We start from the raw sequence: 20515 nt of genomic DNA on the forward strand, positions 1-20515 counted from the left end.
AAAGAAAGACATCAACATTTTGGATGAAATGGTGGTGAGTAAATTATCTCGATTTTCTTTTTAAGAAAATTTACTGATCCTTTAATAAAGCCACATATCTTCTTTGTAGATATCAGAGAACAATTTAATATTATATTATTAATAATCCATATTATTTTAATGCACTCTTTGGCACCTTTAAATGTACACTAAGAGCTTGTTGTTCTGCCAGTGTCCACATGTGGGCGCGCGAGAGCAATTGTGAGTGAGCGCGAGACGCGTTGAACGTACGTTACGTCACAGGGAATTTCCAGTAAGGAAGTTAAGTTGTCTATATTCAAACGGCGCTGTTCATCTCGCCATGATTTATAGTGATCGGTCGTGACCGGCCAATAAAACCGAGTGATCGATCGGTCTTTTATTAACGTTACCTGAGCGGATCTTCCGCATATCTACATCCAGCTGACTCGACCCTCTCAACCCTGCTTTCATCTGGCTTACATGAGTTCACTCCAGCGCAACATGGCCAAATAAACAGAAATCTCCACTCGGAATCCCAGACGGCTGTTTGATGTTGATCCTGAACCTTGGATATTTTTCAGGAAAGGTAAGCGGTAACACTTGAGGATCGTGCCACGCGCGTTGTCTTTGAATTGCGCGTGTTGCCATCTAAAGGTTGTTGTGATAGTTTGTATCAAGTGCCGAACTTCCTACTTCTTCCCCAAATGAGCATTTCAACCTGTTTGATTTGGGTAAGTACGAGAAACTGATGGACGTGTTTATGTTTTCTGTTGTTGTTTAGGTTTCAGTCCGACAGAATCGGTTGTGTTGAGATGTAGCATATATAAAAAATATAGCATGTTGCCTAGCATCATAGGAGAGTATGAACGGTACTTACTAGATGCCCTAAAATGAGGTGAAGTTTGACTTCCCAGTAGGGTTTTGAGACAGCCATTGTGTTACAGTGTGACAGTTATCGTTTCTTAAATAAGTTTATGAGATGTTTATGTTAAGTACGCTACTTGAGCACCTATGCATCACTTCAGAAGACTGGTTTAGTATAGAAATATGACATATTTGTTATATAATGAGTTTTAAAGTCTTGTTTCATCTGATTTTGTATGACAAGCTTTGGATTTATGTTTGTGTATATATCCAGTTTAGTACAAACCTCGTGGCTAAAGAGATACTTCAATAGTGAATAATGGATTTGACTTTTCTTTTTTTTTAGGAATCATGGCTGGAGAGGACCCCTACCTCCCGCCTCATGCAGGGGTAAGCAGTTGCTTTCGGCAGTGTTTTGCCTGAATGCTTTTGTTGCTACCATGTATGAAATTAGTCATTGTCATATATATATATTTATATGACTGCAGGAAGCTTAAGTTATATTGCTTATAATGAACTTCATAGACCTCTGATCTTTCTGCTCCACACCTTCTGTGATGTTTGTCACTTGAATTGTTGAATTTTAAATAAGCTTCATAGTAATTTAGAAAAAAATGACATATATTAATTTGTGTAAATACCACAAGATCATACAGGAAGTGTTTCTTGTAAAGCTAAGAAGCTTTTACTTTTTCCTGCCTTCTGTGGTTTTATCTTCAACACCCTCGAAGAAGCATCAAAAACTTATGAAACTATAAGATAAAGTTTGTTTGATCTTTTTATTAAACTTAATAGTGATATGTGACTTAAGTAAGCTTATGTTATTTTTACAATGTAAAGAACAATGTGTGAAAATATAACCTTTGACTGAGTAAGATCATGTCAAAATTATGTAAAAATTAAACTTTGATGCTCCTCAACGACTTTAATCTTAATTTCTCAGGCAGGAGTAATGCTAAGGTCAGTCTTTCAGTGTGTCTTATTTGTTCCTTTTGTAGTACTTGGATCCATTGGATGCATTCAGAGAGGACACGATGTGGATGCCCATGGACCCTACATTTCAGCCCATGCAACACAGTAATGCTTTAAGGGCAGGTAAGGGTTTCGTATGAGACTTTTAACTTGTCTGTCAGTCAAGGTGAGAGTTGCTTAACCTTGCGAAATGGATGGGGAAAGACTAGCCACCATTTCCCTTTTTTTTTTCTTGTTCTGTTCCTTAAGAAAACAGCCTCGCTGCTAATATTCGAAAGATCCGATAAACCAAATGTAGTCTTGTTGTTCTTCACCAGTGCCAACACCATAAAGATCTCAGGAACATTACAGTTTTCAGGCGAAAAACTCGTTTGGTGATGTTGTCATGCTTGTTTGTATATTTAGTGGGTTGGTGCCACAGGAGAAGATCTGTTTTTTTTCTCCACTCTTCCTCATTGGAGACACAGATGTCATTGTAAACCGCGTGCTTGCTGTGAGGGAAATCTTTCTGAAATTAATGCTGTTTTGGGGCTATCCGAGCATGATGCTTGTAGAGGGCAGGGTAGAGATTATGGGTATTGGGTTGGTTGACACTTTTTATTAGGTCAAGTCTATCTTAAGGGGGTTGCACACCGGACGTACAGCTCAGCGTCGCGTCGAGTTGCGTCTAGGACAACTCAGAGGTATCATAGTGCACATTAAATAGTGCCAGCTTATTCAGATAGCGTCTTCTTCAAAATGCAAAATATACATTAGCAGCCGATGTTAATTGTTAATGATTTGGGACAAATACAATGTTATTTAATGTTAAACTATGTGCGTGGTGCTCTGTGCCGCGACATGAATTTGAGCAACTTCCTGGTGCTGAGCTGCGCGTCTGGTGTAACGATTACCGATGTAATGGTTAATCACCATAAAAATGTCCGATGGTTAGTATTACCGCGTCAATTTGTAATTACCAGTGTCACCGCTTGAGAATCCCTGTCCAGCATAAACCAATATAAGCAATAACGTGAAAAAAAAAACATTCGTTCATATCTGCTACCATGTGTTTGTGATGACACTGCTTCACTGACTAGGAATTTAAAGGGCACCAATTGTCCGATTCACAATTTTGCAGTTCCTTTGGTGTGTAAGTTTGTATTAGTACATGTTAATGATATGCAAAAGGTACAAACCCCAGAGTAAAACAATGATTATCGTCTCCAACGTAAATCTCTTTTCTTGGACTACAACAAACATACGGATTGTAGGCAACAGTTTACTTCCTGGGATTGGTGATGTAGACAAGACCGATATTATCTTAATCCCGCCCACCTCTGACTCACAGCCTGTAAGTAGTCTTTATCTTCATATTTAAAGAATTTACTGCTGACTGAACCATGATTAAACAAAAGTTTTGTGCAGTGTAGAGTAGCGCTGCTTGTTTGTCGTTTCTACGATTACAAATGCAGACATGATTTTAATGCTACATACGCACCAAACGTGAGGCCTCGCGTTACTCGCTCTAGATTACTTGTGGGATTTAGCTTCATGTCATGCAAATTTTTCGCTCAAGTTATTCAAGACGCGTTTATGGCGAATAGTGCGTGTTTTCGTGGCAAACACGGCACCCATATTGCATCATTCGCACCGCCCCATGCGAGGAGGCGTCTGATCGCGTCTTTGCATTGACTTTGTATGTAATCTACTCGTGCAAATGGCTGGTGTGAATCCACAGTTAGTATTCTTACCTTACCAATCTGTTACGTTCTGCTAAAGCCACGCTGGTAAAGTTGATCGATCGGCTTGGTACATTTTGTGGATCAGATCTGGCTCGTATAGATAAGGTAGTAAAGACGATATTAACTCCTGTCAGAATTGCATTGTGAGCGAATATTTTAAACATGGTAAGGAGCGTCACATTTCCGGCTGATGTCAGAGGTATTCAGGCCAAACACAACGTACTTTTTAAGATGGCCAGTCGGAGGACACTGCACATTTCAGATCGATGAGCTTTGTAACAAATCCAAGTGTTGGAGTAAAGGCAAGGATATCTGGAGCAGCAAAAATGTATGGTATGTGGAAAATAATGTGTTTTTAACAATAAACCACGCGAACACATTGCATTACACCAAATCCACAAAATAAAGATCATAGGGATGCACCGATACTGATACTTGTATCGGGTATCGGCCTCGATACCACATTTTCTAAAGTACTTGTACTCGTTAAAAGTCCCCTGATACCTGGAATCGATACCACGGTCTGAGAAATGTCTATGTTTGAGCGGCGTGTTTGTGTTGTCCAAAGAGGCAGAGATTATAACAAACTGGAAAACTAGTCCTTTGTTTTTTTTTTTGTTAAATTATATGACTAAAGCTGTTACCTGTAAATTTAAATCATGTTTTTTTTTATTAAGTACTCGGTATTGGTATCGGCAAGTACTGAAATGCAAGTACTCGTATTCCAAAAAAGTGGTATCGGTGCATCCTTAAAAGATCTCATGGATGCTCTTTAAATCCAAAAAAATTCACATTTAGGAAACTCCAGTTATACTGATGCATGTTTACTTAATATTTCTTTAGACAGTTCCATCTCTTCTGTTTATTTTCCATTAAATGATGGGATCTGATGAGTTTAAAGCTTCTTTTTTTTACTCTGGTTGTTTCTTCTGCGATTGCTGTGAGCGCAGGTGTTGTGCAGCTTTACTCCTGGGTCCTAAAGTATACCATATTTTTACAACATGCACAGACAGATGACTTGCTGTTTATCCTGTGTTTATATGAAAATCCAATTTACTTAACTAGATAAACATTTACCTCACTACTCCAATGTGTCATGATTTATGTTTGTTATTTATTTGATGTTTATGCGAACAGTATCAGTACTTTTTAGCATTTCTAGAAATTGTTAACAAAACCAAGATAATACTGATAATTGTGGTAATTTTGGTCACTATAACCGTGATTTTCGTACCTTTTCATCTCTAGTCTATAGGTTTATAGATTATCTGTAAAATCTTCTATTTTAGTTAGAGCTGTGTTATCGGCAATAATTACGCAATTCGGTATGCGTATCACACTACCTGGGGTTGTGGTGTGGTATGATGCGATACATTGCGCTACTATGAACCGAGGTGATTTATGCGGATATTTCCTATTTTAGGAATATAATAGGATATAATTTTAGGAAAGCTGCCATGGAGAACACACCACCATATGCACACCTTAGCACAAAATTTGTGGCGCGCCCCTATGCTACTACTTCCTGTTACTGTTTAAAGATATGAAGAATGCTATCTAGTGATCAGGATGTAAACTCCAAACGAAACAAATGCCAATGATTTTTATATTTTTTATATCGATACAGCTTTGCTTTCTTGAATCAACATCTTGCCCGTATCATTTACACATAAATCTGGATTGTTTCATAACTTGTTTCATAATTGCTAGTTATGGACAAAGTAAATCTGGGGTGGTGACGGTTCAATTCTGCAGGTTTGGCAGCTGATTGATTTTAGCATCGCTTGTTGAAGGATGTGGTCTCTGTATTACACAGGAAGAGGAAGAAGCTTGCGCTTCTGTGGAAACACGTGGTACAAGAAGACTTCTGGCCTTAAATTATCTACAGAAAACTCAAAGCAAACATCCTTCATGCCTAGAAAGTTTATGAGATTAAATTAAAGACGAATCGCTCTGATATTCCCACACCTGATGTAATGAACTTCCTGTTTGCGCTTTTTAGATGACTCTGTGTGTTTTTATTGCAGTGTGACGTAACATTCATATTATAACTTGCAGATTACTGTCAATGGAAAAACATACAATTCTCAGCATGTTATTTTTTTTAACGGTCTGTGGAATCGTCTTGGTGAATCACAGATGTGGGAATATTACCTAGCCAGATTAACTGGGAAACAGGTTCTTGTACAAACATGGCTATTTTAAGGGTTCAATTTAAAAGAAATGTAATTATACTTAGTCCAAACCCATGTGATTTTTACTAATGCAGTAGATGTTAGGAAAATGTCTTATTCACTTATCCATACAATGAAATTTATGAGTCATTTTGCGTTACTATTTTTATCGAGCTTTCTGTCATTGTGGTGTGAACTGTTCCGTTTATTTCGATTCATTAAAGATTTCTTTTTTTTTTGCAGTCGACGCACCTTATCTGCAAATTGTCGAACAACCGAAACAGGTAATCCATGTAGCCATTTTGCTCATCCTAATAAAATGCATGAACTTGCTTTGATCTTCTCAAATACCCTCACTGCCAAAAGAGACATTTGTTTCTGTATAATGTTTATAGATAGTTTAAAGTTATAATCTAATCTGTGACAAAGTTGGACAGAAATTTGTAGTTGGGCCTCAAGTGTAATGCAACATTAATTCTGACATTGTCACCTCCAGAGGGGCTTTAGGTTCCGGTATGGATGTGAGGGCCCCTCCCATGGAGGACTCCCAGGGGCCTCCAGCGAGAAGAACAGGAAGTCCTACCCACAAGTTAAGGTAGGTTTCATCAGATAGATCTCTGCTGATACCCTGAAGTGACTCATTTCCTTAAAGTTGAGATTAGGTGAGTAATGCGGTTTAATAGAGAGAATTAACTAGTGATCGACTTTTATGGGGTTTTTTTAATGGCCAATATCAATATTGAGAAAGCAGTGTGGCTGATTGACAGATATGCAGTTGGGATAAGACTAAGGAAATTACTAGTGATGCACTAAAATTAAATTTCTCGATAGAAACGATGCCGAAAATTCTGGATGAAAAAAGTTTTGTGTAATTGTATGTTAGACTTATAGTTTTATTAATTGAATTAATCTGAGTTGGACTACTAATTAAAATAATAATAACTTTTCTTTTCAAGAAACGCATCAAAATTGGATAAAAATAAACAAAATATTCTTCATTTAGTTCTTCATCAATCTAAATCATGTAAAGTTTTAGAAAACTATTATTTGCAAAACAGCCGTAAAGTAATTCAGCAAGTCCGCCTCTGCTTATGTTATCAGGCTCAAAATAAACTGTGACATCATCACCTGCTGCATAAGGGGTGTGCACACCAAAGCTTTTAAACGTGGCTGTCGACTGCCAGCTGTCTTCAGCTGAGAGCTTTGCTTACTGTAAGGGGTTGTGCACGCCATAACTTTTAAACGCGGCTGAAAACACCTGGAGGATGCCGAATGTCAGCTGTTTTTTCAGCTGAGTGCCAGCTTTCTTCAGCTGAGCACTTTGGTAGCTGTGATACTTCAGCTGTGAGCTGGTTGGTTGCTTTGGTAATGTCCCTCCCTTCCTCCACTGTGATTGGACGGCCGTGTGAGAACTGACATTGGCGAGCTGAGCGTTTCACCCAAAGTTTAATACTTTTTACTCTCGGCGCTAAAAGCAGAAAAACTGTCGAACACCGGCTTTCAGCGTGAAAAAAACCCCGCCACTGGCTTTTTTTTATAAAAACGCTGCGCTTCCATTTGAGACAATTGAAAACATCCGCCGGTGTAAAAGCTTTGGTGTGCACGCGCCCTAACAGTCCAGCATGAGTTACTGAAAACCGTGCACTTCATCGTCACTTACTGACTAACCCGTGAACATTATTTGATATATTTGATAGCCTGTTGCATTTCAGAAGATGTCTTTAAAAATGCATGTGATCTCAACACTAGAGACACATTAAAAGGATAGAAAATTCTGTCATTTACTCGTTATCATGTTGTGTATATATGTTGTGAAAACACGCTAGCAAAGTTAACTGTTGTGTGTTTTCACAACATATTTACACAACATGAGAGCGAGTAAATGACAGAATTTTCTATCCCTTTAATGTGTCTCTAGATGCCATTTTGTTGCGTTGGCAGTCAGCCTTGTCTCGCATGACATTAAAAAGCCCAGGTGTGTGTTTGGCATCGAGCATTTTTGTGATCATGGCTAGTTTAACTTCTGCGTGCTGCTTCATTTTTTTCCTCAGGCTGTATGTGTTTTGCACAGGCGCCGCACACACGTGCATGATCTTGCTTATTCGACAATCGTTAAGTTTTATAGATTTATTCTTATCAACATTTAATCAAAGATTAAGAAGATCGAATTATTGTTAACATCCCTAGTTTTGATGAACAAAAATGAAGAATTTTTAGGAATGTTTGTATAAAAAAAAAATCAGAAGCCTCATTGACTTCCATAGTATTCTTTTATCCTACAATAAAAGTGAATGGGGCTTCTGATCGGTTTAGTTACAAACATTCCTTTAAATATCTTCCTTTATGTTGATAAGAACAACATTTTTTATAAAAGTTTGTAACAACATGAAAGGTAGTAAATGATGACAGAATTTTTTTTTTTGGTGATCTATCCCTTTAAAACATGATCATGAGCAGTGGCGCATCTTGTGTGTAATTTTAAAGGATAATTCCGGTATTTAACACTTTGAGTCTCATTTCTGGTTTGTTTTGGATGAACTACAGTGATGGACACTGAAATTTTGACAATGGGTCTTGTCTTGACTTTTTGACTTGTTTAGAAGCGTCTCTGACTGCTTCAGAATGGAAGTCAAGGGCCATGCACAAACATGTCATTAAAACAACACTTAATGTTCATTTTCAAAACTGTACAACTCACCGAGTGGTTCGCGGTGTTCCTTGATGATTAAAAACAAATATATTGGCGCAATGTATGATTTCAATCCATGTTATTTGCTATAGTGGAACTATTTGTTTTGATACCTCACAACCGCGTATATACTTCCGCTCTATATTTGAGTCTGAAGCGTTAGCACACTCCCGATCACTTGATGGCGACAAACACTTTGAGCCATCAAATATGGGAAAAATTTCTTCTGAGAGAAACCGAGCGAAAAAACTACAACCACATGTAGGGATGGGAATCGAGAACCGGTTCTACTTAAGAACCGGTTCCCAGTGAATCGATTCCTTCGAATCGTAAGCATGCCTGCTTAACGATTCCGCTTATCGGTTCCGCTCGCGCTCGTTGCAAATGTGTCATGACGTCACATACACGCTGTGTTGTTTTGGTTTAGAACGCAGCAAACATTGCATCGAGGCAGAACGATCCAAAGTTTGGTTATATTTAGTGGTGGGCAGAGCGAGGCTTCGCGAAACACTGAAACAGTTGAATCAATAACTTATATTTCACGCGAACATACGACAATACGGTCGCGTTGCAGGAGGTTGCAGGACTGTCGCGTGTTTGACACACTATTACACAATAACAGCAGCGAGTCAAACACCAGCGGAGCTAACGGGACGTCATCTGTTATTAATGCAGAAGGTAATGTGTTAATGTTAATGTGAGCGCCATTTCATTATGTAAACCTTTACTATACGGATAATCTCCGTTGTCATTGTCCATCATATTGAGTCTGACTGGCTCTCACACTGGCTCAGAGGCTGCAGAAAGTATCTCTCGTGCACCTCTAGCTACTCAGTTTACAGAGGCAGGGAGGAATAAAATGACCGAGGCGAGGATAAACACATTTCACAGAGCAGTAGAGGCGGACACTACTTAAGTATTTCTACTTAAAAGTACATTTTCAAGTATTTGTATTTTATCAGTGTTTTTGTATTTTTTTGAAAACATACATTCCAAAGCATATTATCATAATTTTTACTCCACTACATTTCATAATTTCAAGTTTTTGGTTTATATTTAATATTAAAGTACATTAAAAATCTAGTAATGTTTTTTACTTTTACTTCAGTAAAAAGTACTTTTACTCAAGAAAAGTAAAAGTACACAATTTTTATGTAATTATGTATTCAATCAATTTTAATATGCAATATAAATACACAGTATGATTCTATGCTTTAGTGAACATTTTTAGTAAAGTAATTTTTTCCCCAAGACAACACTCTGATAAAGCACAGATGCTTGGAAAATGAAACTAAAATACTCAAGTAGTGTCCACCTCTGCTGAGCAGTGACTAAGTTTGTGGTAAAGGGTTTGCATCCGTTTGCCACAGTAGATGTCTCTGCATTTCGGTAGGTTAATTTGCTGTATTTTGTCCAGCATCATGTCTTTAAAAGAAAATAACAAATGCATGCATGACCAAAAGTGGCATGTTTTATGTCAGTCTAGTTCAGTTTAATTAATTCCTAGTCCGATCACACATTTACTGGTTGAGAAACACTGCCCTAGGCTATAGGTCCCTGGACTTTACTTTAAGAAGTAGCTCACCTACTTTTAAGTTGGTTCTGATGTTGCTACACATAATTTGTGTATACTCTGTTCTGTGTCTTCTGAACAGATATTAAAGCAAGTTAATACAAACATGCAAATTTGTGCTTATTCCCTCACCCAATGAGAATTGATAAGAGAATCGATAAGGAATCGGATCGATAAGCAACATCGATAATGGAATCGGAATCGTTAAATTCTTATCAATTCCCATCCCTAACCACATGTAAACAGACCCTTTTCCGTTTCCAGCGGCGGAGTGATATATCAGCAAGCAATGAGTCTTCCAAGAGAAGTCAATTGAATTTAACAAAATGCCAAATAAAACACGACAGAAACTGTATTTCGCTACACAACTTGTTTTTAATAATCAACGAACACCATGAACCACTCAGTTTTGAAAGTGAACGTTAAGTGTTGTTTTAATGACATGTTTGTGCATGGTCATTGACTTCCATTCTGAAGCAGTCAAGAGACGCTTCTAAACTAGTCAAAAAGTCGAGACACGACCCATTGTCAAAATGTCTGTGTCCATCAATGTAGTTCATCCAAAACAAACCAGAAATGAGACTCAAAGTGTTAAATACCGGAATTATCCTTTAAGTGTTTGCACACAGCTGTTATGGTCACACTTTGCGGTGTAGCGCTGTGATAACGGTTGCAGTGAGACTGAAATCTGAGAAAGTGGTTTATATTTTTGGCTGTTTTTTCTTTTGGGCCTTTTTCTTTTCTTTTTTGAAATTTTGGTGCATTTCATTACAATAAATCGGAGACAAATAAAAAATTGGCAACACTAAATAAACCTTTGTTATGTGTAATATTTACAAATAATATATCAGTCTATCACTAAAAATAACCTGATACCCTTTTTCTCCATGCAGCGGTAACTAATAAAGATTTTTAGTAACCTACAACAATTTTGTAAATGTTAAAAAACCTCAATTGACTGACACCGTTTCATATTATATATCTGGTATAGCTGTCCGGTAGTTTGCTGGATTATGATTGGGATTTCCTTCAGGAAATGAAAATGTAGTTTGACATTAAGCTCAGTGTGACGTGGTCTCTTTCATCAGCAGATAAATTAAGCTTACGCAATGTTTGCTGGATCACCCGGCTAAAAATAGTAGCTTCTGCTCTCTTAATGCTTATCTGTGTCAGGTCAGTTACATTGGCGTAAGGTTTGTAAACCAGGAAAAGAGGAAATCGAGAATCGATGCCCACGAGCCTCCGTTACCATGTTCTCCTTCATGTCCGTTTGGGAATTTCCTCAATGTGTCACTGGGGTTGCTAGTGGGAGATCGTTCTGTATGACGCGCCGTACGACAGCTCGCCCACTCTCACTCTTGACACATTTTGACATGCAACACATACGTGTACGCAACACACACCTGACGGTGGGCTTGGCTGGATATTTATGTAAAAGTTCACATTTTAGTAAATCACCATTGCTGCCTGTTTTTTTGTGACTTTTATAATATTTACTGTGCTTTCATAGTAAGCTTATAATTGAATTCCTCATATGACCGCTTTAACATGATTGTCATACAGATTTGTTGTAGAGATTTCTGGGGTGAGAAATTTCATTGCTCACTGCAAGAGGAAATTAGCCAAGCTGTTACCCATACTGCATTTCAGTTATGCCGCCCAGCTGTTTTTGCCCTGGTTTGACTTATGGGCAGATTGTAGATAATTGTTAGTTTAAGGATGTACATGCATGTTTTCGCATGTTACATCAATGCCTTTCATGAGGTCATCAAACTCTTTCATCTTTCTAGAGGGTTCATGAACATAATCTTTGATATTCACTGGGTATTTTTTTCTGGAGGTTGATATTTGTATGCATGTGTGAGTCATTTCACACCAGAGAATGTCTTCTGGGCCTCATTTGAACTTTGTCTATAGAAACCACCACAGATCAACCACACAGCCTTGCATATGAGTCAGGATGAGCTGATTTTAATTTCAACCGTAGTGTTTTTCTATATATAATATTTAGGGTTTACTTTTAAATCGGCTGCCACAAAAGGGTTTGGCATTTTGGTTTGTATGTAAATTAGTTATGTGTGATTGTTGAGATATCTTAAAGATGATGACAGAAGGTAATGACGATGGCCTTTTTTGTGGAAAAGTTCACCCACTTTCCCCACTAATGCAGGGAATTCCCCATAGATATGACATTATCATATTTGTTGCATTATTTGCTGTTAATATCTTCTCACTTTTCTTTCGATTCTTTGTTTATGCTGAGCACAAATATGATTTAGCCCTTAGATCTAATCTTTAGTATTGACTGTTGTTTGTTTGCAAATGACGAAGATAATGTAGATAACGAAGATGATTTGCTAAATACCAGCACGTCAGCAAAATACCAGGACTTTTTCTTTTTACACATCAGAAAATTAAATAGATATTTAGTCGGACATGGCCAATTTTGCTGGATGTTTTACATTTTTTCTGCCGTCTATACAAAACCATAGACTTTCTCAGAAAAATATTACAGGGTTCGCACGGCTCCTTGACATCCTTGAAAGTTTGTGAATCTGGGGGAAAAAATTCAAGGTCCTGGGAAGTTTTTGAAAATATACATACATAGATAAAGGTCATTGAAAGTGCTTGAATCTATTTTATGCAAGAAGTTTTCTGGGAAAAAAATCTATATTATTCCCTCTGTAGTGTAGGATAATATTATAAAAATTCTAGACTTTTTAAGCACACGTACTAAACTGTTTGCATTAAATGCTTATATCTTCTGTATGCAAATGTTGATTCATAGCAAAATGCTTTTTTGCATATTGTGGTTGAAACATGAAAACATCTCTGGTTACGTATGTAACTGTTGTTCCCTGAGAAGGGAACGAGACGCTGCGTCACCCTTGCCATACTTCCTGCGTCCCTGTAATGCCGCCTTCGGCAATATTTCAGATAGTGATATACTGCCTGGCCCCCACGTCACCCTGTCTTTGTCGTTAATCCTCACCATTGGTTGAATTTAATATACACATTCAAACGCACTTACCCGTGGAGGCGTCCCCAAAGTGTCACCGCAGTGACGCAGCGTGAGTTCCCCTGAAAGGGAACTGCAACAATGTATCTTAAAAGGTAACACAATATAACATTGCTCTCACTTGAAATGTGTCCCCACATTTAATCCTTGAATTTGAGAGTATTGGACCTGGAAAGTCCTTGAAAAGTTCTTGAATACGAATTTAACTAAGGGGTGGGAACCATGTATGTGTTTTATTAATTATAAATTAAAACTTGTTTTTTTAATAATATTGCTCAGCAGCTTAGGCTTGCTACATTAGTATAGAGTTCACCTGATGCATGTATATATTGGTGCGTTTAAGTCATGCTGCATATATCGTATTTACAAGATGAATGTGCATTTAGGGCGGTTCACATTTTTGCATCTTTTGCACGAGCAAATACGTTATTTTGAATGTAGATGCGTGGCAAGCGAGCTTGTATAGCCAGCACCACAGCCACTTGGAAAAATGTTAAGAATATTTTTTCAGAATGCCGTGTCGGAAAGGAGTAGAAAAACAGCGTGGTTACATTTTCTGTCCGTTTTTATTTTCATGATCTGTCAAATGTTTTTGACACTCTGAGCATATTATCTTTCGATGTAAAGGATAAAAGTATATAGCAATGGCACTCATCTCGTTATATGATAGTGATTGTATTTACTAGCTGCTGGCCTCGAAAGTGCATAAATCATCTAAAAATCATTAAACAATTCTATAAATATTTATTAGTTATGAAAAAGCTTTTTATTTTATTTATATTTATTTGTTATTGCACTTTAATTTTAAAGGTGTTCCTTCAAAAACAACTAGTTTGGGATTTATATTCTTTTTGAACTATACTAGAATCCCCGCTGTAAAAAAAAGTAACTATGTACACTTAAAATGACTTACTTTTACTTACGTAGAATATTTTATTACTCTTTTGAATGCTTATATGAAAAGTTTGGTTCCAAAACGAGATGATGAAGTTTTGTCAAAACATGTTTATTATTATGTTATCATATTTTATTGTGCTGCTTAGCTATATTTTTTTTTAGTTATGAAGGCTTAAATCAAAACAAACCAAATGCAGTTTGATTGATATTAATTGGAATGCACAATCAAAAAACAAAATTTATCCTAGAGTTATCCTGTTTTGGAACCAAACTCTTTTTGTCTTCTAAATTGCTGAATTTTGTCAATGTTTTTGATAACCTCATAGCTAACATATTCAATACTAATAGCCAAAATCATTTTTTATTTCATGGGGACTTTAAAATGCCATAAATGTCTATTCGGATTTTAGAAACCAACAACCATATGTTCTGTAAGCTGCACTGTGTTATTCTTCTCCCTGAATTATTGATGTTTCATTTGTTTGCTGGTGACAGATCTGTAACTACCAGGGTGCAGCACGAGTTGTAGTTCAGTTGGTGACCAACACTCAGGAGCCACATCTTCATGCTCACAGTCTGGTGGGCAAACAGTGTGACAAGGGAATCTGCATTGCCGACCTGCAACCTAAAGACTCAAGCATCAGGTGAGAATTTATTCTTTAAACTATTTTAAACTTTTTGTTTTGATTCATGTAATGATGGTAACCAGCATAAACAACATCCTACAGTTTTCCTAACCTGGGCATTTTGCACGTGACAAAGAAGAATGTTAGTAAAATTCTTGAGGAGAGGATGGTCGAGGCCTACAGGATGGGATATAACTGCGGCGTATACATTCATCCTGACATTGATAACCTACAGGGAGAGGTCCGCATGCCCAGAGAACTCACAGGTAGATATGTGTAAAGATTCACAGCTGTTTGTGTGAAACTCATGAATGTTGCCTTTCAAGTAAATGAAAAGTTCAAATCCATCAAGCAGACTATGAGATTATGAGCAGCAGAGTTTGATTTGAATAGGGCTGGCAAAAGATTAATCACGATTAATCGCATACAAAATTAAATAGTTTTTTCATAATATATGTGTGTGCACTGTGTGTAATTAGTACGCAGTTAAAATGTTTAGTGAATGAGACCCAACAGACACACACGATATATAATGCAAACAAAAAACGGTTATTTTGTATGCGATTAATCACGATTAGTCTTTTGACAGCCATAGATTTTAATAATGTATTTTAAACTTTGGCATGATCTTCCTCAGTCAATGTCAAAGATAACAAGGTTAACTTGTCACAGAATGTTCTTTACATTACATTATTTGGGAAGATTTTATGTTGTAAATCACAAAAAAATGACACTTAGCTGGGTTATCACAGACTGGGTTACATACTCATGAAATGACTTAAAACCAATCTTTTCTGTTTTTCCCAGTATACTTTGACTACATTAAATATGAATGTGTTTTAGATCATGAAAGGAGCCTGATATGCAGTACGGCCACCCAACAATCAAAGGAGATGGATCTGAGCGTGGTGCGCCTGATGTTCACGGCATTCCTGCCCGACAGCGATGGAGGCTTCTCCCGCAGACTGGACCCGGTCATATCCGAACCAATCTTTGACAGCAGTAAGCGCCCTCCTTTTGAATTTGAAATGAAAATGGGTTGAAAATGTTGGTAATTTATATCATGTTAACAGATACCCATTCACACAGCACGCTGATCCCAGGAAAAGTCCCATAAAATTGCCAGTGTGCCTTTTGTGTGAACCCAAACACATCCCTTGATTGTTTCTGGGATTGCTCTTGTAACATTGCCATTCAATTTATTAAAATGCATTGCCATATTACGCATTAGCACCTTGGGTGTGCATTATTTTTGAATCATTTAATGGCATGTCGTCAATTAGTCCTTACTTAACCCACTCCAAAGGGACTCTGTTGTTATTGATTATATGCAGAAGTCTTCCGGAAGTTAAGTTTTGGACACAAAAGACCACAAGGACCCATCTATTGGAAAGATAAAAATAGATTTAATAGTAGGTTAATAATTTCTTTAAAAAACACTACGTTGTTGTAATATTGCTAATATGCACACACCCCAATCTGCACATCAGTTCCCTAACACGTGAACTTAAAATCAAGTTCTTCCTTGTCTTGTCTGGGACCACGCCCTGCTTTGTAGTTTCACATTACTCAGTTTTTACCAAGGCTTTGAACCGGTTCACAGAACGAAAACGAAAACCAGAAACGTTTGATGTTCTGCAAGGAACAGAAACGAAACCAAAAACTTTCCAAAAATATATGTTCCAGAACAGAATCATTTATTTAAAATAATGGTAATCGGTTAATAACGTTATTTGCGTTCTTTGACAAGATTTCTATGCAATACTTAGTGATGTTCACTTCCGGTTGTCGTTGACTCATCGGAGAAATGAGAAGCTTGCCACCAGCAAGTAGCCTACTTAAGCCCAAGTCTCTAATGCTCAATCATAAGAAGTAAATACTGTATGTTTTCTACCAAGTATCTCAAGATGTTTGTTTTTTAAATACTAATTAGTGGTGTAACGGATCTCAGTTGATCCGTGATCCATACAGATCACAACCTACGGTTCGGCTCGCCTGCGATTTGCGGATTAAACACAAATTTGAATAGGGTGAAAGTTGATCATTTGCACATGTTTCAAAGGCTTGCAAATGTTAACACTTAAGTGATTTTAAACAATTTAACCGCAAAAAGCAGCTAAAGTGAGCAATTTTCTGTATGCACAGATGCACATGCAGTTGAATGTGTCCGACATGGAACGTTATTAACCAGTTTGGGAACGTAATTTTTTTGTTCAGGAAGCGTTAAAATACTGTTTCTGTTCAGAACGAACCAATTGGGGAAAAAATCTGGTTCAAAGCCCTGTTTTTTCCTCGCACCCTTGTGTAAGTAATATAAAGTAATCCTTCACGGTGATAGAGGCCAAAATACATCGAATGGTATCCTGTAGCTCAGTTGGTAGAGTATGCAAAAAAGGTAACACACATGCGTAAGGAATAATTGATGATGGGCCGAACATTTTTCAACCAATCTGCATAAAGAAGTCTTCTAGGAAAAGTTTTTTTGTGATTGCTGCGGGCAAAAATCCTTGATCTTGCGGCACATATTCTTAAAAAATGCAATGGAATATGCAGGATATTTATGCAATTTATGTGATGAAATTGTGGGAACTTGCAAAAATTGCGGGAACTTGCAAAAATTGCGGGAACTTGCAAAAACTGCGGGAACTTGCAAAAACTCTCTTCAGCTTTTGCAGCTCTTCAATGATGTTCATGTCAGATAATCACGTCACTTCATAACGTTCCCATGGCAACAGGGTACATGGCTGCGCTTGTGTGAAGTAAATGCAACACATGACTTTTTGCTACGAAAATACGGGGATTATGAAATCATGCAAGCACTGCATATTTTGCAAACGGAAATCTGCAATTTATGCTGCGAAAGTGTGGCATATTTGGAAAAAATGCGGCCGCCGCATAAATATGTGGACTTTGGCTGATTATGCGTTGAATCGTGCGATCGCATAATCCCGTTTTTCTGTAGGTACTGATAATAACGCATTCAACAGCCACGTGGTATAATGATAAATAATGTATGCCTGCTGGATTTATGTGTATAATTTAGCAATAGACAGTCCCTCCAGAATTTCACGATTTATTTTTGTGCGATCAAAATGACTTGGCATCAGTAATTTTCAGGAATTTGCGCAGAAAATTGAAATAAATTTTTTCCCTAATTATGATACCTTGCACCATTAAATGGTTGTCTAATATTAAAATATTATTATTATTATTAAAAAGTTCTTAAGTAATTAAATAATTAGGTAAAGTCAGTGATAATAAGAACAGAGAAACAAAATGAAAATATGACAAATAAATACAACTTTAAGATATAATTGTTTTTAATTAACATAGACAGCTGTCACGCAGTGGTTTTAAAAACTGGGTTGTCAGGGTGATTTGTTATTAAAATAATTAACCCCTTCAGCTGAATAAATGTTTGATATTAATGAGAACATATGAATCAATCCTTTGCCAACACAGAGAGGTGTGTGCAGGGCTGCCTTAACCTAATGTGAGGCCCTGGGGCTGAGAGGTTTTGGAGGCCCCCATACCCTCAATTTATAGTCTAATAAAAAAAAGTGTAATATCTAGGCAATCTACATCAAATAATGCATTAGTTTCTTTCAACACATAAAACAGTGAGTTTTCCCTCTTTGACCCAGAAAACACCATAATATCCATATATGTTTATTAACATATCACTGAGCCCACATGAGCATAAACACAAGACACTTTATTTAACAACCACACACAGCAACTTGTGTTGAAAATAAAACAAAAATGTGTGAGAGTATATATGTTTATAAGCTTTATAGTTTTTGGAATATACAAATTTGCAGAAAATTGCCACTCACTAACTAAATGCTCAGCACAGTTTTAAAAATATAAGAATTTAAAGTTAGTTTTAAAGTGAAAATGCATTAATGTAAACAAAAGATAAGTCTTTATAGACAGAATCTTGCTTTTTAATCAGTCAATTATTTTGTAGGCTATTGAAGATATAGTATGCATTGTATTTGGTATTTATGCATACGCATGTAAAACGAACACGTATATGCACAAAACAGACAGGGAACATACCTGTATATAAGATCTTTAGATAAGGAGATAATAAATATGAATGGTGCGATCAGGGGATGATCATTTGAGATGGTCTTGTCGCGCTTTGACTTGCACATTTACCGTTTCGTCATCTTTCTAAACCAACAGATGTGTACTGTGCTAACATCGCGTCAAACTACATCGCTCCGGCTGCGCACGCGTCACTGATATAAACGCGAGTAAACTTAAACTTTATAACAACTAACAGCATTATGTGCGGGAACTCCTTTCTTTATTTGGCGGCACAGTATCTTGCGCACAGTTGGAGAGACTTCTGCATGCCAGAGACTCAAGACAGCTGCACGAGCACAGAGAGAGCGAGCGCGTGCGCGAAAGAGAGAGAGACCTGCACCTCAGTGCTTATTATGAAATTTCAGAAATTACTCTTTCATTTGTTGGTGGATTATTTCCCGTTTCTCTGTCACACTCAGTCTAACATGCAGGAATGCCAAATTGACAACGCGCACTTAATTACATTACGCGGAATAGAAAAATCTGTTCCGTCTGATATTTTATTTCACGGTAAGTTACCACGGACCAATCAGCAGCCATGTAACGTGCAGTTAGAGTGATTGACAGATAACCTGACAAGTTACAAAACAATATAAACGTGAACTTGGGAGGCCCCTGAACTTGGGAGGCCCCTGGGCTTCAGCCCAGGTAAGCCCGTGCATTAAGGCGGCCTTGGGTGCGTGGCATAATCTTGTTTTTAAAGGGGCCATGACATAAAAATCTGACTTTTTCCATGTTTAAGTGCTATGATTGGGTCCCTAGTGATGCTATCAACCTAGAAAATTTGAAAAAGATCAACCCAGTAACTTAGTTTTGGTAAACCATTCTCTACAAGCACATGAAAAAATAGGTCGTTGAAATTTGGCTCTCCTTATGATGTCATAAGGAGCTCTTATTATAATAATCCAACCCCTTAATCCAACCACAGCACTGCCATTTAGTGCAGAGAGAAAATAATTCACAGAACAATTGAGTTTCAATTTCAACAAACCACCATCATTGTGATCAGTGTTTGCACTTGATCTGCACATGTGCATTTTAGAGGACACACCCAAAACGGCACATTTTTGCACACACCTACAAAGTGGCAATTTTAACATGCTATAATAAATTATTTATATGGTATTTTGAGCTAAAACTTCACACATGTGCTCTGGGGACACCAAAGATGTATTTGACATCTTAAAAAAGTCCTGTGACATGGGCCCTTTAATTTCTTTTAGGGTCGCTCCTTAAAAAGTTTTAAAATGACTGACCTACAGTAATGCACAATAGCCACAAATCTAAAAACGACCGTTTCTCTAAACTTTGTGTTTACTTGTGTGTTATTTTTATGAGTGTATGTGACCGTTCAAGTGCAAAGCCTGTAAGGAAATAGTTTGCTCCTTACGTGCTGACACGTATTTGCTAACGCTGAGATGATCGTGGACAGGTACCTTTCTTTTGTGTCCCAAGTTCCCAACAACTTAATATAAGGACTACAAAACAGTCAATTGAAATGCATTATGACATTGCTTCAACCAGTTATTGGTGTTTATGTGAAACAGCAGGTGCATGCCCCACACAGACCTTTCCCGTATGTATCCTCAAGAAAATAATGCTTTATACTAGATTACAATTATAAACTTTAGAATTAAAGAAGATAATGTAGAGATATGTGCTCAGGAGATTGTGATTGACTGTTCATTGTGGGGCGCACGGTTGCTGGTAGTGAGGTGCACCTTGCTGGAGAGAGAGATTATTCATGAGACAGAACCCATTAAATATATATATATATATATATATATATATATATATATATATATATATATATATATATATATATATATATATATATATCCCACGGGTTTTTTCCCTCCTAGGACTTTTCGTTCCTCCCAGA

At 37.2% G+C, this 20515-nt stretch overlaps 1 protein-coding gene across 1 annotated transcript in view; it reads left to right on the forward strand.

Annotated features, from left to right (window-relative positions):
• Nucleotides 1–266: 266 nt before the first annotated feature.
• nfkb1 (nuclear factor of kappa light polypeptide gene enhancer in B-cells 1) overlaps nucleotides 267–20515 on the forward strand; it is a 37126-nt gene continuing 16877 nt past the window's right edge. The window contains exons 1-8 of the mRNA XM_065264016.2: nucleotides 267–586; nucleotides 1211–1254; nucleotides 1863–1959; nucleotides 5978–6018; nucleotides 6231–6329; nucleotides 14408–14556; nucleotides 14641–14804; nucleotides 15382–15540. Of these exons, the coding sequence (XP_065120088.2) occupies nucleotides 1216–1254; nucleotides 1863–1959; nucleotides 5978–6018; nucleotides 6231–6329; nucleotides 14408–14556; nucleotides 14641–14804; nucleotides 15382–15540 (748 nt within the window). The 5' untranslated portion in view covers nucleotides 267–586; nucleotides 1211–1215. The remainder of the gene's footprint in view (nucleotides 587–1210; nucleotides 1255–1862; nucleotides 1960–5977; nucleotides 6019–6230; nucleotides 6330–14407; nucleotides 14557–14640; nucleotides 14805–15381; nucleotides 15541–20515) is intronic.

Source organism: Paramisgurnus dabryanus, chromosome 16, assembly GCF_030506205.2.
Source record: "Paramisgurnus dabryanus chromosome 16, PD_genome_1.1, whole genome shotgun sequence".
Classification (NCBI taxonomy): Eukaryota; Metazoa; Chordata; class Actinopteri; order Cypriniformes; family Cobitidae; genus Paramisgurnus; species Paramisgurnus dabryanus.